The sequence below is a fragment of the Dysidea avara genome, chromosome 1, assembly GCF_963678975.1.
Source record: "Dysidea avara chromosome 1, odDysAvar1.4, whole genome shotgun sequence".
NCBI classification, from domain to species: Eukaryota; Metazoa; Porifera; class Demospongiae; order Dictyoceratida; family Dysideidae; genus Dysidea; species Dysidea avara.
In genome coordinates this window covers 10,900,291-10,918,803 of record NC_089272.1, presented here as the reverse complement: position 1 = coordinate 10,918,803, position 18,513 = coordinate 10,900,291, and the positions used below count along the sequence as shown (strand labels likewise).

At 38.7% G+C, this 18,513-nt stretch overlaps 2 protein-coding genes across 2 annotated transcripts; one reads left to right on the top strand and one right to left on the bottom strand.

Annotated features, from left to right (window-relative positions):
• Positions 1-1,661: 1,661 nt before the first annotated feature.
• On the top strand, positions 1,662-5,130 carry LOC136248472 (uncharacterized). The gene is made up of 4 exons (XM_066040252.1): positions 1,662-2,164; positions 2,436-2,651; positions 3,322-3,522; positions 4,968-5,130. The coding sequence occupies exons 1-4, from the start codon at positions 2,045-2,047 to the stop codon at positions 5,013-5,015; spliced, it is 585 nt and encodes a 194-aa protein (XP_065896324.1). The 5' UTR covers positions 1,662-2,044; the 3' UTR covers positions 5,016-5,130.
• A 924-nt stretch (positions 5,131-6,054) lies between these two features.
• Positions 6,055-8,062, bottom strand: LOC136248464 (protein asteroid homolog 1-like). Its single transcript, XM_066040246.1, has one exon. It carries the CDS (start codon positions 8,032-8,034, stop codon positions 6,331-6,333), a length of 1,704 nt encoding a protein of 567 aa, XP_065896318.1. The 5' UTR covers positions 8,035-8,062; the 3' UTR covers positions 6,055-6,330.
• Between the last annotated feature and the right edge of the window lie 10,451 nt (positions 8,063-18,513).

Here is an 18,513-nt window from a genome sequence, read left to right as displayed (position 1 = left end):
AGTAGTTATAGCTGGATTTTTGAGCTGGAAAATCACTTAGCTAGATATGCAAACAGACTCTACAGCCACATTGGTCTGCATACTAATGATGCCACAGTATAGCCAGTTCACCCACTAAACTATAATATTTCTGGAGTACTGAAGTGCTTTTCCCAGCAACCCAGGCTAGCTAAGGTGTGTCAAGGATGTAGCTAGCTGCTGCAACTTTCAGTAGGGAGAAAAGCAAACAGAAAAGACGAGTTACAGAATGCAGATATTGCTTTCAATAGATTGTATGAATGTACTACGTGTTAGTTGATAACATAATGCATTCACTATGTTAGGTCGGTGCCATTATCTTGAACCACGCATGGCAGTGGTTCATCGCCTATCATATGGTTTTTGCCAAAATCCTAATATGACACTCACCTAGCTTTCGTTATTTTATAAAATTAATGGGATTGGTCACATAGATAGTAGAGGGCACTATATATAACGCCCTCTACTATCTATGGAACCAATTCTCAAAATTCTAGTATATACACCGCAAAACTCATGACTTTTTGTATGGATACTAAAAAATACTGACTGATACTAACTCTGTATTTATTGAATTTTACTCAACATCACTCTTGTCTTGAAACAATGTTTTTCATGTAAAGCTTAGCCATAGGCAAAACTAGATTACTAATCATAGTAGTAGACTATTAGTGTGCAAATGTTGACAGAATTTGAATAATGGTCCCAAGATGGTCCCAAGATGGAGCAATACTGAATAAAATACGGAATTAGTATCAGTCAGCATTATTTAGTATCCATACATGAGTTTTCCTGTGATAGTCCAAAGTTAAGGATAGGGTTTGGGTTCAGCTTTATCTTCTCTAACATGGGCTAGATCATTGTTTTATATTGTCTTGCATTTTATATTGTCAAGAATTCAGGGAGCTGGCAGCTAGCAGCAGTAGCACAGTGGGTAGTACTCTGATAGAGGCTAGATCATTATTGATTTGCATTTTAAATGGTCAAAAATTCAGAGAGCTGGCAGCTAGCAGCAGTAGAACAGTGGGTAGGATGCTGATGACTTGTGAAAAGTAGTGAGATCAAGCTCAGAACACATTCGTGTTTTCAAGTTGATCAAAAGTGTGCCCAAAAAATATGCACACACCTAAGCATCACCTCAGAAAACTTCCCCAACCACAAAAGAAACCTTAGAAGCTAATTTGGAAGATGTGTAGGACCAATGGAAAATATGAAGTCAAAGGGACCCCAACATAAATATACCATTTTGTTTATCTTCTGATATTACTGCCAGACCAATTTTTAAATATGTATACGTACTATAATTTTAAAGCTTGAGTAAATTCTACTCCTGGGTCTGAATGATAGACTGCTTCCAATAAACAATAGAATTTGTATCTAAATAATGTTATATTAATCCTAGACGACTAGTGGAAGAGAACAACACATGCATACCATTCATGCATATTCTTTTCTGCAAAAGTACCACTTAAACTTTTGTCTCATCTTACATTTGGTGCAACTGTGTACTAGTGCAATAGCACTATAAACACAATATTATTTAGTGTTTAAAATGCAATTTAACTTAAAATCATACTATATCTATATTATAGGATACGTATATATATTCGTATAATGTTTGTATATAATGTTTCAATCATACATTATATACAGTTGCAACACCCATATGAGATCTAAAGAGACATTCAAGGAGGAAATGGTTGTACTGAAGTCCATTTTCCTATTTTGTAACATTGGTGAAAGAAATAATTATAATCTCTTTCACAAGCTAGCTAGGTTTCAAGTTCATTATGTATTTATCAGATCAATTGGTTAGCTATGACAATAGACTAAATTATATGTATATACATTTGTATTTTCAATTTAATTCATCATTACTGCATTGTTATCAATGTGCTAATATCACTCAATACAACTGTATAACTGTCAACTTTCAACTCAATCACATGTACAGAGCATTATAAATAACAGCTAACAGGCATTGAACTCATATGTATTTTCAAAGCAACCTACAGTAGTAGTTGAAATGTCATCAGGTGAATTATGTGTAGAAGAAGGTGGCTCAATGTTGCCTATGAAGTTACCTCCAATCAAGTATTATTTGATTGCTTTGTTGTGTCATTGTCTTCCTAAGTGCTTACTACTGGTAAGATACATGTACTATGTATTCTGTATAGTAGAAACTTTTAGAGTGGGCACTATTGAAAGTTATCTAGAGCTTGATTATAAAATCTATATGTACATACATAATCTAAGCTGAAAAGGAGGACAACTTAAAACATTAGAAGAACATTGATCACACTACCTAAGATACAGGTATACTGTATAGACATGTTTGAAAAGTGAACAGACCTATAACTGACCAAAATGAAAACACTATACTTTTATGAAGAACTACAAAACTCTACTTGTTGTAGGTGCTCAGTATCACTGCTGCTGCTCTGCTCACTGATTCTGTTACCACATATGCTTCAGTTACGTCAGGGAATATCTGCAGTTATCCATACAATCCCATTGGTGGGAACAAAGCTACACGAATCTGTAACACTGGTATTGCTACCTCCATCTCGTCATCCATTGTGATTCTGTTTTCATTATTGTTGAACATGCAGCGTCCTTGTCTTATTAGCCCTGTGAGTTGTACTATTTGAAGCACATTGATTTGAGTCTCATTGTTTGTTATTAATGTAATAAATTGTTTGTAATGATTATGATACAACACATATATACTGAAATCTGCTTATGAAAATTTTAAGTATGATTTATGAGCTTTTAAAAATGTTTTTGTGAGTCTAATGCAGTGACTAGGAGCTCATGCATAAGCACTACAAGGCACATCATGGACTCCCAGAAGCTACGTAATTATGTAGATTTTAAAATTTATATATACCATGGAGATGTCAATTGCAGTATGTTCAAGACAAGTAGATAGGTACAAGTGTATACTGTATAGCTACATGGTTGTGAATGGATACATTTTCCTTACTTTGAAGTTTGAAAAACTCATTAATTGGGGTAGGTTTCCAAAGTTATAATCACTTTTCAAAACCTAACTTTGAGGCAACTTCTTTAAACAAATTAAACTACCTCATTGTAGTGGCAATCTCTATAGTAGGTATGTATCAAAAACAGCTGAGGTGCACTACCTCATTAATAAGCCCATCATTATTGAAGCTATGTTTTTGGTTCAATATAGGTGGCATTAATTGATGAGACTTCACAGTACATTTTTGTACATATAGTATGCAAATATAATACTTAAAGCTTGTAATAATATAATTATAATTTCTCCATTATATACAGTACAAGGCACTATTAAGTGGCTTCGGCATGATAATGGAGGCACTGTTTGCTATACTGTTTTTGGTGACTGGTATACTGCTGGCACGTCTACACACTAGCTACTGTGTGAAAAAGTTGATGATGTTTGATGAAGAGTGTAACAGTGTTGAAATCAGTTTTGTTGCAGTTCCTGTAATATTCTTTTTGTGTACAGCTGGATGGGTAAGATATCTGTTGTCCTATATAGTGCCATTGAGAATGGCTTGTACTGTATGTGCTTCAGTGTGATTCCAATGTCAATAATGTGTCAAAGATCGATACTCAACCACTAGGAAACTGAGAATGCTAAAGCATGCAATTGCAAGGTGTTAGAATTGTGACACTAAGATACACCAGACTCATGCCAGGATGATTGATCATCCAGCAGTATGCAGTTTAGTTGTGTACCAAAGGAATCACAGAAACTGGGATCCAAAACATTTTTTTGCACTCAACCTAAATTTGACACATTGATTTTTTGTCTGCTAAAGCTTTTTCAAATGCTATATATTGGGCCTAACTTCTTCTGCATATCAGCTATTCAAAAACAACATTAATATGACATGTAATAAAATTGAAGATTTACAGTACACCATGTAACTATGTTCCCATACTGAGTGGCCTCTTGCACCTCACAACTTCCATTTAAGTACACACACACACACGCACACACAAACACACACACATTTTCTATTAGTCCAGGAACTGCCAATATAATTGTATGCATGATTAATCTTGTTAACCAGATTTTTAAAAGTATATGTCAGTAGCATTTCATACATAGTTTAAATGTGTTTAATTTCTTTACAATCAAAGGTACAGTATATTAGCACTATATGGAACTCTATCATGTATGGGGGAATAGAAAGTGGGTTTCTATACCCCTTCAATATTTGAATTTCCAAGTTTACGCCAGAAACCCAACACACTGTTTAGTTTGGCAGCACAAAAGTCAGTAAGCAACAGCATGCAGTAAAAACATATAAAAGTTACAGGGTTGAATCTGTACTATAGTATGTATGCATTGAACTGGATCCTCAAAAACATTTAATAACTCATGGATGCAATTACACACAATCTTGAAATCTGGCTGCTTGATCCACTAAAAATGTTTCAAAATCTTTTTGTTGTAAAGTCTGACATAATATTCATGGCCAATCAAAATTTTCACTATACATTTCCTTGAGAAGCTATAAAAGTGCAATGTGCATTTTACAGCCCTTTCCCGAACTTGTAATGTAGCCAAACTGTACGTATCTGTTGTTGACACCTTTGCTGTTACCACTAATCATCAGGTTGGCTGAAATGATTACTCTACTCAGTCTTTTGAGAAAAAATCCAATTTTAGTTTTTAGCTGTTTATCAGGATCCTACTTAACTTGTACATACTATAGTAAAGGGATCGACATGAGCTCTCTTGAGAGTTTTTTTATGGCACTCAAATAGAACAGTCAGATGATATTTATACATGTGTAATAATTACTGACGAAACTATTGTACAAGACTTCTTGGGTAAAAGCATTAAATTTATCTGTTGCATTGTTTATGGACAAGTATTTCTTAATTTTTCATGTAACTTAAATAAGTTTTCCATGGCTAGCTAAATATGTACACTTTTCCTTGTTTAGGTAATTGAAGGATTGTGCTCTTTCAATCGAATGATTGCTGCTTTATAAATAACACATGTATTTGACAAATTACAGTTATGCATTTTGTACTTAATATAAGATGTGTGATGAAGTAACTCATATGAACAATTGCAAATTTCATGATAGCCACTAATAGTATGGCAGTCACTCCATCCCTCAGCCAGTTTTGTAACTACAATATTATTGTTGTTAACTGGTGGTCTGGGTGCATACATGACACAGAAACCATTATGAGTTAAATAGTCATCAAGCTGCATGTCTCAGTACAAATTATGTTCTGCATGTGTCTATTATAATATAGTACTACTAACTGCAGCATACACTATGCATGCTGTAAGCCATAGTAGCTACACATACAGCACCACAGTATTATTAGCATGCTGCCACTGAAGCTATAGTTCAAAGAGTTTACTAGAATTGTTCTACAATAATTGCCTATAAAAAGAGGACTATATTAAAAGAGGACTATATTAAAAGAGGACTGTATTTATACAGTCCTCACCTTTAACATAAAAGACAATCATACACGTGTATGTATCATACGTAGCAATTATTGTGCAGCAAACAAATAATTACTGTGATAATTGTATAATTGTATAATTGTTGCTGAAAATAGCACATTAATGAATACCTACAAATCTTTCACTTGGATAATTGGATAGAAAGCTGGTTATATTATAGCAGTCATACAATAATATTATGACACACTTGTCCTTGGTTTCTTGGACTCACAGAACTTTTAATGGTCGTTTTGGGAACAAGAATGGCTTAACCAATTTTTGCTGCAATATAAAAAACTGCGGTGCCAGACCTATTAGTAAAGGTTTCACCATACATATAATCACATGCAGTTTGTGCATTATAACCATTAATAATTTGGTTTTCGTTTCAAATATTCATTGAGCTAGATACAATATGATCCAAAGAATATAAAATTGAGTCAGTCTTTCTACCCAAGATGATTCTCTCATGCCATGTACATGTGTGAGATGTATGTAACTGCATACCACATGCACTACAACCATGCACCAACATACAGAATATAAACATTGTTAAAAGTGGCAGCAGCATAAGTAAGTCACATAGTTACTGCACATGCACATACAAAATGCTTAACAAAATGTCAATTACAAAGTTAAAATTAATGCATACAATTATGTTAATTATATGTTGCAATTCTGTGTATGCATACTGCTTATAAGAAAATGTAAAAGCTAAAACAACACATTGCCATACAAAAAGACCATTAGTGCTAAAAGCAGCTGCATGCATGTGGTATATAATGCACATGCATACATTTTAAAGTGTTACTACTTCTCAAGTATATAATCCCTTACATGATTCAGCCAGTAATCAGATTATACAGAATGTCATAGACTTTCTCATCTAATTCCATCTTAGAAATTAATGCTTTGTCACCATGTGCATCCTTTGTGATAAATTCATGAAATTTGATGATAGTAGTACAATTGATAGTCTGAGATATCTGCATCGGTGCCAAGGGCTCAAGCAGTATTTGGTTAAGGCAGAGAAGATCATGATACACTGACTGCCACTGAGATAGTGCATGTACAAGTGACTGAAGTGAGAAATTAAATATGAAAGGCAAATCAGGTAATCCTGAAGTATGCCACTTGGTAGCTACCGTGTTTTTCATCACACAAAGAATAATTGCTTTTAACAGCACATTTTTGAGCTCTACATCAAACTTTGCATGCAAGTACCAAAAGCGGGAAACGTGATACAAGAACCAAAATTCCTGTGGAACAGTTTTCTTAAATTCTTTACTACATTCTATAGCATCAAGCAATATGTCTTCATTACAACCTTTAAGTATAGTTTGGTACTGTGGGTCGAGTATAGCAGCAGTAGCAGAAATGCACCAAAACTGAACAGGTATATTAGTTTCCACCAAGGCATTTTCAAAATCATGTATCTTTCCTTTAAGTCGATGATGTTCGGTCACTCCATACATACCACTGACAATGCCATACATAATCTGGCGTATAGGCAACCCAATCATATGGCACCATGGACGTTGTATATCTTCAATTGCTATCCGATGATCTACTTCAGAAAAGCAAATAGCCTCCATTAGCATTTGGGTCAACTTTCCTTTTCTGAATCGATCTACAATAAATTTTGGCACTGGTACATAGCTTCTCCTTTTATATTTAAGACGATTTTCTTCTGGTGGCTTAATGTATGTCTGGTAGGCTGAATGTACGTTGTCTCGGATTAGTGGATCATACTGTGATATGCTGCGCTTACATTCGTCTAAAGTAGAAAATGTGGCAATGTAATCCATGACATGAGGTGCAGCTTCACTCAATTTCATCCATGATTTTCCTGTTGCTCTAGTAATAACATCACTCAGTGTTTGCAGTTTGCTGTCACCAAGAATAGCAGGTAACATTATTAAAAGGGATGGGTCCTGCAAGTGGAATTGCTCGGCAAAGTCTGTATAGTAGTATATGTAAGCTTCGACAACATCTTCACTCCAAGACAACTTATTATATGGTATGTATCCACTAGGTATGTGGAAAATGCAGTAATCAGAATCAAGACTTAAAACAGGACAATTGCGAGTGATGGCGAAGTTAGCAACATAACCATCGGCATCCCCATCAACAACACAGAAATTATTCTCGCCCAGAACACGCCTAACAGTTTCTATCATTGCCAGTTTAGCTAAGTAAGGTAGGTGATCCTTACTTATGTTAGTTGATTTTCCCTTCAGAAGCGAAAATGCTACTTCAGCCGCAGCGTTCCTCCTCAGGTTGTTCGTTTCCTTTTTCCTCTGATCAGCATCGACACCATCAAAGACGAAGTAAGGGTTGATTTTGTTCAAAGTTAGACAGCGTAGAAACCTTTCAACGTACCGAGAAAAGGTTACGTAGTCTCCTCCACATCTGCTGGATATCGCGACCTTCGTTGAATGCAGCAGGTGACATAAGGAATACACATCCACGATAAGATCACCTGACAACGAAACTTTTTTCCATTTGTATTTCTCTATTATAAGAGAAGTCAAGCCACGTACCATGCTGGGTAACGCTATATTCACCCAACTTGATGTGGCGCCTCAAAATAATAACGCACTTTGTAAGCGCTTAGTCATTAGAGTGCTGCTTTAATCATAGCACAGGGTAGGGGTGTCTATTACCTATGATTATTATTATTATTAGCGCTTTACAGTGACCAGCACTGAAGGTCTGACAGCAACATGTGCTGCAGCCTTAGAATTACCTAACCTACAAGGACTTAGACCTAGTGACTTAACTTTCTGACTGAATAAGGTGTAACAGAAAAGGGGCCAAAGTAAGGAAAAAAATCCCTCCAACCCCAGGATTCGAACTGCAGGTCACATGATCATAGATTATATATTCCCAGACATGCCAACTCTCACGCATTAGGCGTGAGTCTCACTCTTTGGCTAGTAATCTCACGCACTCACGCCTAACTTTCTGTTTCTCACTCTTTCAGCTTAGTTCTGACGCATTTCTCACGCCTGATCTGTTTCATAATTAGCCCTGTGCTTAAAATTGGATAGACCTGTGCTCTTATTTTTGTACTTTGAGCATGTAGCGACCTTTTTTTTTTTTTTTTTGGTCTTCACTACCAAAAATCCTGGAGCTACACTTGAGTGTGGTCCGCATTGCTGGTAATGTTTGAGGTCTCACTCCTAAAATTGTTCAGAGGTTGGCATCTCTGTATTCCCTGGGTGGGGAATATATATCTAAGAGAGAGAACCATCATTGACAATTGTGATGAAAAGATGTACAACAAAACAAATAGGCATGTGAAACCTCGGACAGCATGCGAACACAAAAAGTAAAGGACTACACTGTGGGCATGGCAAGGCAAAACAACAACAACAAAAAAGACTAATTACTGTAATTACAAAAATAAAACTGTCTAATTTGTGCACCACTCTGTACAGTTTCGTGCTAGAAAATTCTCTGAGAGGCAGAGATACTGGCAGAGGCAGCAGCATCTAACCATTCCTTAATAATGTGCTTCGAAATCCTGCTTTAATACACGCTGCAGTGCTGGATGCCGGGGGGGTGTATTATCTATGATGCCAGCATAGACTACTTCGGACTTCACTAGAGATGGTAAGCAGGGTATACCAACACACATGACAGTAGTTTCGTGAGTTGCTAGATACACTACACTGTAAACCAGAAAGTAAAATACGAGTGGGGGGGGGAGAAAAAGAAGGAATGCAAGGTGCTGACCCGCAGTAGAATGGTAGATCTGTAGCTGCAGTCAAAGGCTAAGGCTGTTAAGTTTGTGCTACAGTCAAGGATGAAGTCTGAAACCCACAATTGAAAAGTACTTACTTGAAAAGTTCCACAATGGGGAAATTTTTGACTGGACAATAGTTTGATGGCAGTTACAGATATTCCTGTGTCTATGTGACGTCCAATGTTCATAGCTTTATAAAGTGTGCTTCAGTCGAACTCCACGCCGTCACTGCCAGATAACAAATGCATCATGTGAGCTCATTAATATTGGATTACATGATCTCAACGAATACTCCAGTACCAATTTTACTCTCCAAATACTAAAATCCTTAACGAGTACCCATTTATTTATTTTAGCCCTACAATGAACTGTGCAACTACCTTCTTCATACAACATGCATTATATGTGGAGCATTGCAAATGCAAGTAAAGTATATGTATATAGTACACTACAATTTCCTTACATCAAATTAAGCAAGAGCTCATAATATAATTTTACTGAGGAGAGTATTCTACTCTCGTATACTCCTGTAGAAAGACATATCATGATGGTACTGTACTGTATGTCTTTTTGTAATTAATATTGATTGTACACATACCAGTAATGTCACTAGCAACTAAACTAACTCAAGCTCCTCAGTGTTTCTCATCAAACTACAAGCGTACCTTCTTGTTATGGGTTTAGACAATTGCTTATAGGCATTTGTTGCTTGGCCATTCACAGCTGTCTTGAGCGACATGGTACTTTATGGGTTCTTGTATGTCACAAACCACACTTACTGTAGTCGTTACATCATCATTTGGGATATATGGGAGTAGGACACTCCTCAATAATTATGTTATAAACCCTTGCATTACGTAAGTCACTTACTGTATGTTAAAAGAAGCAAAGTATGACCTTTAAGTGCGTATGTGGGGTGGTCTTATTGTGGTCATGAAATACACCTTAGCTACAGTATGTTTGGAACCAGCATGGTAACTATAATTTGCATGCGTGTGTGTGTGTGTGTGTGTGTGTGTGTGTGTGTGTGTGTGTGTGTGTGTGTGTGTGTGTGTGTGTGTGTGTGCTTAGCGGTGTTGAGGTCGTTGTGGAACTTTGGGTTCCACGACCTCTCTCCGTGAGACCTGGACAGTCCTCCTGTGGGTTACTAGCCCTGCCCCAGGAGGATTTGCCTGCACAAGGCCCAAGTGTCTGAGTGGTGCACAGGCATCCCAGTGCTGGCTCACTGGGCGGCAATAGTTGTGTTAGTACGGCTGCTGAAGACTTTCTTTTTGTGTGTGCATCTATGTATATGTACAAATTTATTTTCATATAGAATAATTTCTTTGGTGACCAAGTTGTCACAGATGGTAACATGCTCAATATGGAGTCCCCACAATTCATCACACTACAATGGACCAGAGATGGGACAGTATTCAGTGAGACTGGGAACACTATGCTACTGGATCATACTGCTGAGCTGTGAATGGCATCATCGTCCATTATGCTCATATTGATGTGCAAGGTGTCACTCAGCCACTGAGTAGTGTAACTTCACAGGTACAGTACCTCAGAATGCACCAGTAGCAATGTACATATAAGAGTCTAAAATGTAAATATCTCCTGCTCCTAGCTGCCATGCCCATAAAAGTATGCACACAGATGTTTACAGTATCCCCCCCCCCCCCCCCCCCCCCATTCTGACAAAACTGTATTTTTCCCTCCCTCGAGTCATTTTCTAAATGAAGGCCTGACTAATGTCAGGGGTGAAGAACAGCACTCTGGGAGAGGGGATGCAGTCATGGTATCTTTGTACACAAATGACACATATTTGTCAATAACAATTTAGACAAAATGACCTGATTAAACAGGTTACATTGTAATTTATTTTACCCCCATACAATTTTCTATGAAATGTGTGGTGTGGTTGTGTATGCCTGCGTGTATGGTTTATCTGGACACTGGTGATTACCCAATTCATGCCTCAAACTGCACACATGATTGTCTTCATAGAATTCAGGGATGAAAGCATAGGCTATTTCATTACAATAATATCTCACGTGCATACACGACCACTTGTTGCACAGTTCGTACAAAATCACAAGAAGTTTTGAACCTAGGCCTGATAATCTTTTGTGCTTATTTGCGTTTCAGCAAATATTTCAATAATGCTATGAGGGTAAAAATACTTCATGTTTTTGTACTCCATACTGAGGTATTTTTATTTCCAGTGTCATATCTAAATTCATTATGCAATCTGCCCTATGGTGTGAAAGTTTAACATGAGAAATTTTGACCACTTTGATTATTTTTGTTCAACATGCTCAATCATCCAATATGTCAAACTTTTCCATTGTCAAATATTAGCGCTACATATATATGGTATGTCATTGTCATCATATATTGAATGTCACAACTGTAATAACATCACCGTTTTATTTTTACTCTGTTTACATCGCTATGTACAACAAACTGTGGGTGAATTCTTACAGTAATTCTTTACTTTATCACAGCAAAGATGTTATGAGCTTGATGGAGTTGAATCAATAGCTGATAATTAAGGAGAACTTTGAGAACTGGTGTTATGTACACTGCTCCTTTGTACTCCATCCATTAAGAGACAACATAAGAAGTCATGCTACAGGGACTGCTACATACGTCGGTAAATCTGTACTCTACTATCCACTGCATACCGCTACCTCAAGACTGTAAAGTCCTACATGCGTATGTACAATGAACTGAAATTTAAGTAGCTATATTTTTTATCAGTCTAAATGTATAATGCACCAACATGACAAAATTTTGATCACATACATAGCTGTTGGTTTGTCATATACATCAGTTTTCTGTTTTATCCTGGATATAAACAGAAAACTAATATATATATATATATATATAGCGTATTTACAACTATTAAGGACAAATATTTTGATATCCAGGATAATTAGCTAAAATACTACAGACCTTCAGCAGTGTCCTACAGACCTTCAGCACTTGTGCTGTAAAACATTAATAAATTAACTAGTGTCCATTTGGTTCTACTTGGCATTCATAAAACTGGTCCCTTACACTGTTTGCTGTACAGGCAGTAGCATCAATTCGATCAGTGATGGTATATTGTGCCTTTCGTGCTGGGAAATTCAGTTCCACAATAATCCATGACATGGCCTGGGATGGAAAATACAATCTATCAATCCAAGGAGTCAAGCAAAAACATTGAAGTTTAACTTCATCCATCTCAGACTGATAAAGATCCTCTGAGGAGGAAGAAAGATCAAACATTTTATCATTGGCTTCTTTTAAAGAAAGGAAATCATATACAGCATTTTTGTAGCAGCTTCATTGTCCAATTCAATATTGGCCAGGTCTGGGTACTTAGAGATAATGAGTCACTCTCTAGAATTCCTATGGATATAATTACGTACATGAAAATAACAGGAAAACATCCTGACCGCCTGGTAGACTCTTGTAAGCGTTCAAGCGTAAATCAGATGGCTGCAGGCTGGTTCGAGGCTACCTAGGTCCAGTCATGGATTTTTTTCTCCTTTCTACAACTTTTCAAACACACCTTATGTAGTAAATGTCTTTGAGCAGGCTGTAGGACCAGATGTCCTACAGACCTTCAGCACTTGTGCTGTAAAGCATTAATAAAAAATAAAAAATCTTGTGCATAATATCATATCCATACAAAGTTGGGCCTATAGCTAATCATAATAGAGAAAAACCAAGAAAAAGTTGATTCTTTTGTATGCACGTAGTGGTCAAACATAATAACATACGGTAGTGTTGATGTATGCATATGAAATGCATTTAAACACATGCCAATTGAATTGCATAGTATCAGCAGTACACAAGTACATAATGAGTAAACTAATTTTCAGCATGCAATAATTCCACTTGCCTTAGCTTCTTTTTCTTGACTTCCCACTGTATGTGCTTTATCTAAGCCTAGATCATAAAGAAAACACTGTCCCTCCTTTAGGTTAGATGGGAAGATTAGCATCCAAAGTGTTGATGTACTCCTTATACGTTGTGTCAGCATTCTCCAAGTAATCTACAACTTGGCTATAGCCCAGAGCTAACTATGTTCAAATCACTAGAAAGTAGTTTTAATACTGTGCAGGCCTCCTGGGGGAGCATGTATGCACAAAGTAATTACAATCTGAGCGCGAAATGATTTGATCTTCCACTTCACAATCCATTTGAAAAACCGCTCAAAAGTGTCTTAGTGTGAGATTTATATAGCTAGCTGAGGACGTCAAAATCTCTCTAACATTATACGGTAGTTCAACAGTTACCCAAGAAAGCTACTTGATTTTTTTCTTAGCTAAGCCATGCACTAGCTAAGGACGTCAAAATCTCTCAAACCTTATATGGCAGTTTAAAAGTTAAATTATGCTTCAAAGCTACTTGATTTTTTTTTTGCTAAGCCATACATAAATTATATCCAATCCAAGATTCAATCCCTTCAGAGAAAATCACTAATGATCACTATACACGATACTCTAACAACACATAGCTAGCTAGCTAATTCATGAAGCTCTGGTCATAGCTGTAGTAGCTAAGTACACAGTAGATGAACCCTTGCGTCAGTGGTCCCTATTTTTTTTTTTCTCCTTCGGCCCTAATGGAACTCCCTTCCTCCCACACATCTCTATAGAATTCTAAGAAAATATTTGAAAACTTAATTATAACCTACAGAAAAGAACCTACACAGAACCCACAGCATGCCCAGGGTTCAATGGGTAGGCAGGTGCCCCTCAGCAACAGCAAGATCAACTACTGGAGGCACACACGGACACTTGGATCTTGAGCGTGATCCCCTGATGCACATAACTGAAGAACGGAACAAGGAAAACCCCAAACTACAATGGAGCCAGCCCATCACCACAGAATATGGGGAATTCCACTTCTAGCTCAGCAGGCGGGCAAGATGTTTATAAGTGGTGGTAGCAGCCCTTCCCATGCCACCTGAAGTGGAAAAAACAAGGGGGGTAAAACTCCCATGCTCCACCTCCCAAATCCGTTCCTCATAGGCACGACATTTCTCTAGTTCATGTTTTCGAAAAGCAGTAGATAGTGTACAGGAACGATTAGAAGCTGCAAAGCAGTTAAAAATCCTCACATCAAAGAAGGTATGATGGTATAGGCACCTCCAGAAGCCGGAAGCCCTGATGTCTACCCTCGCGTCATCATCCAGAATGGCAGAGCGATAATGCAAGGTCTTACCAGACAAAGGGTGCAGCTGTGGTTCAATCTGGACATTATGGCAGACTTCAGACATCAAACTAGCTGTCAGATTCCTAATTTCATTATGCCGAATAATCGGAAAGACACCATGTGAGCAGCTAAGGGTGTGGGATAGGCTAAAATCCTTGCCACACACAGAGTGAGATGGTAGTCGTGATGGCATGTAGCCATACCTTAAACAAATGGCATCAATGAAATCACCCTTATGAAGTGCAAAGCCATACTGCTCTAGAGGAAGAGCAGTAAGCCAAGAAGAAGAACCTTTTGTAGGAAATAGGTTATGCAATATGATGTAAGATGTATCACGTATAATTATTAGTCTGATTGTGGCTTCCTTGTGTTATGATCATACATGGCGCTGCGAGTAGCAGAACGCCTCATCTCACCGTTGTAATCGTCAACCTCGTTTTTCTAACCCTCATCACTGATCCTTGGTGCCGGGTTGAGGCACCCCATCAGGTGATACCTTCGTTCTCAAGTGTTTTGTTGTTCCCGCTATTTGTTCTCCAGATATCGCCCATGTCACGGTTGTCGTATGTTTTTCGCCAAGGAGATCTTCCTAAGTTGGATCTACAAACCGACCGTGGCTCTGACTTTTCAGCCTGGCAAATGCAGTGGGAATCGTACATGAGCCTGTCCGGACTTGGCAAAGAAACTGCTGTGAAACAAGTACAAGCTTTGACATTATGTTTTTCACGCGAAACTCTTACCATAGTCAACAACCTTGGCCTTACCGCTGAGGACCGTGGAAGTGTAGCCTCCATTATTAGTGCCATCAAGAAGTATGTCGCTGGACACATTAATGAATTAGTGGAGCGACGGAATTTCCGTCGTAGAACATAGCAGCCCGGGGAGTCCTTCAATGATTTCCTTGTTTCTTTGAGAGAACTAGTGAAAACTTGCAACTTCTGCAGTGATGCTTGCACACAGAAGAGCTTACATGACCAAATAATCGAAGGCCTCCTTGATGGTGACACTGTCGAACACCTTTTACAAGAAAAAGACCTCTCTCTAGATAAAACAGTTCACATGTGCCAAGCCCAAGAGGCAGCCAAGAAACAACGAGCTGCCATACAGCAAGGACCTGGTCATCTCCACGAATCTGTGGCAGCTCTCAAAACACACCCACAGAAGAAGACATTTACACCACAACCTCTCTTTCCTGGTTGCAGGGCCCAGCCACATTCAGCAGGTCGCACACAATGCCCTGCATATCGTGTGTCATGTCACAATTGCAAGAAACTGGGTCATTTCTCCAGAGTCTGCCATTCCAAACCCATACAACCTCATCCACTGCGGCCCTATACATCTACCCTTCAATCTACTCAGTCCGATAGCTACTGTTCCGAACAAGCAGACCTGTCTAACATCTACCATGTCACATCTACTGACCCTGCACCCAAGCTAAAGATTGACATTACCACTCTTAATGGTGCCACCACCACAGCTGTTCTTCCAGACTCGGGTGCAGATATTTCAGCAGCCGGTACTAGTATTCTCTCTCAGCTTAATGAACACATTGACAACCTTTTACCTTCCTCTGTCATTCCCAAAGCTGCGAATGGAGCAGAGATGCATCCTGTTGGCAGGCTGCCAGTATGTTTCAAGATTGGCAACAAGGAACAACTTGATGACTTGCACATTTACCCTAATGTTACAGGCACACTAATGTCCTGGAAGACATGTATACTAAGGAACTTGGAATCCTACCAAACTGCTATCCCAACCCAACCATTTCCAGCACTACTGTCAATTCTGTAGCCGCCATCCCTCCAGTTGCTAGTTTACCCCTTGACAAGCACTGTGCAGTTCAGGAGTTCCCCACCGTATTTGATGGTAACATTAACAGCATGAAAGGTGAAGAATTCCATATCTACCTTACTGATGATGCGAGACCATTTTGTGTTAACACCCCCAGGTCTATTCGTACGCTTATCGTGACAAGCTGAAAGCTGAACTTGACCTCTTACAATCACAGAACATCATCGCCCCTGTTATCGAAGCCACTGACTGGTGTGCACCAATTGTCGTAGCACCCAAGAAGAATACTGATCAGATACGTATGTGTGTTGACCTCTCACACTTAAATAGATATGTACAGAGAGAAAGGTACCAATCACCCACCCCATCCGAGGCCATTGCTGACATATCTGCTTGCCAAGCTAAGTTTTTCACTGTTTTGGATGCTATGAAGGGCTATCACCAATGTCCTCTTGATCAAGAAAGTCAGCTTCTCACCACGTTCATAACACCATTTGGCAGATTTAAGTATATGCGTGCACCATACGGAATTTCCTCCATATCTGAACATTACAATAGACGTATGTATGAAGCCTTTGAAGGACTCTCCGGTTTCCGCCGCATAGTGGATGACATTGTTATCTATGACAGTGATGTCACACAACATGCTTCACATGTCCGAGAATTTCTACAAAGATGTGCTGAGAAAAAGATCACCCTGAACCTAGACAAGTGCAAGTTTTGTGAGTCCTCAGTTACCTTCACAGGATTCCAGCTCTCTGCTACAGGTTACCAAGTAGACCACACTATTATAGATGCCATCTCAAAATTTCCAACTCCAGCCAACCATACAGATCTCCAATCCTTCTTTGGTTTAGTTAATCAACTATCAGCTAGCACAAACACCATCTCCACACTACTCATACCACCGTGCCCCTTGCTCAGTACAAAGAACGATTTCCAGTGGTCAGCCACCCACGACCAAGCATTTCAAACTGCCAAAGAATCCCTTACTGGTGCACCTGTGTTGTCATTTTTTGACATGAGTAAACCCACTAGACTATGCACAGATGCTAGCCGCCAAGGCCTTGGATTCATACTCCAACAGCAAGACAACTCTGGCACTTGGAGTTTCATTCAGGCAGGGTCCCGATTTCTCACTGATGCTGAATCTCGCTACGCCATCATAGAGCTGGAAATGTTGGCCGTTGCTTGGGCTACCTTGAAGTGCCACTTGTTTCTAGCTGGACTACAACACTTTCAAGTTATCACAGATCACAATCCTCTTATCCCTATCCTTAACCATCACCGACTTGATGAAATAGAGAATCCACATCTTCAGAGATTAAAGGTTAAGCTGATGGCATACAATTTTACGACAGAATGGGTGAAAGGCACAAAGAATGATGCCCCAGATGCCCTATCAAGGAACCCAGTGACAGACCCATCACCTGAAGATAGTCTTGCTGAGTTAGATACTCTTAGCCAACCAGCCCTGTCCATTACTGAGATACGAACTCTCACACAAACTGAACCACTACCATACCGCTTAGATGACCTCAGAAAAAGTGCCCAAGAAGACACAGAATATTAACAGCTCCAAAATCTCATCTTACATGGATTTCCACCCCATCGTAATCAACTACCAGATGCTTGCAAACGATACTGGAATACTAGAGACAGCCTCACCATTGATGATGGCCTCATTGTTTATGGCTGCAGACTTCTTATTCCCACAAAACGGCGACCTGTAATTTTGTCTCAACTCCATGAATCTCACCAAGGTACTGTAAGGACAAAACAACGTGCCTGTCTTTCCGTGTACTGGCCAGGAATAGACAATGACACTGACAACACCATCCTGTCTTGTAAGCATTGCCAAGGCCATCTCCCCAGCCATGCCAGAGAACCAATTGTTCAAAAGCCAAGAGCAGACCGCCCATTCCAGGAGATTGCAATAGACCTTTGATTATGATTATTATTATTACTGAGCAGTCAGCCCTGCTGATGTGCTCAGATTTTCCCAAATACATGTAACACAGTTACAATAATGATTGTAGTCCAGTTCTAAAAAATGCCAGCATCTGCAGCTTCAATAAGATCTACTGGTAAGGAGTTCCAATCATTAACTGTTCTTGAAAAATAGCTATTTTGGTGTGCTGTGGTAGATACATGTGGTAAGATGTAGTGCAGTGGATGGTACTGTCTCGTGGATCATGATGTTGGTAGGTAGTATGGAGGAATTGTAAGTGATATCTGTTGGTAAAAAACTTTGTGTAATGTTTGTAGTCGAGAAACTTTGTGG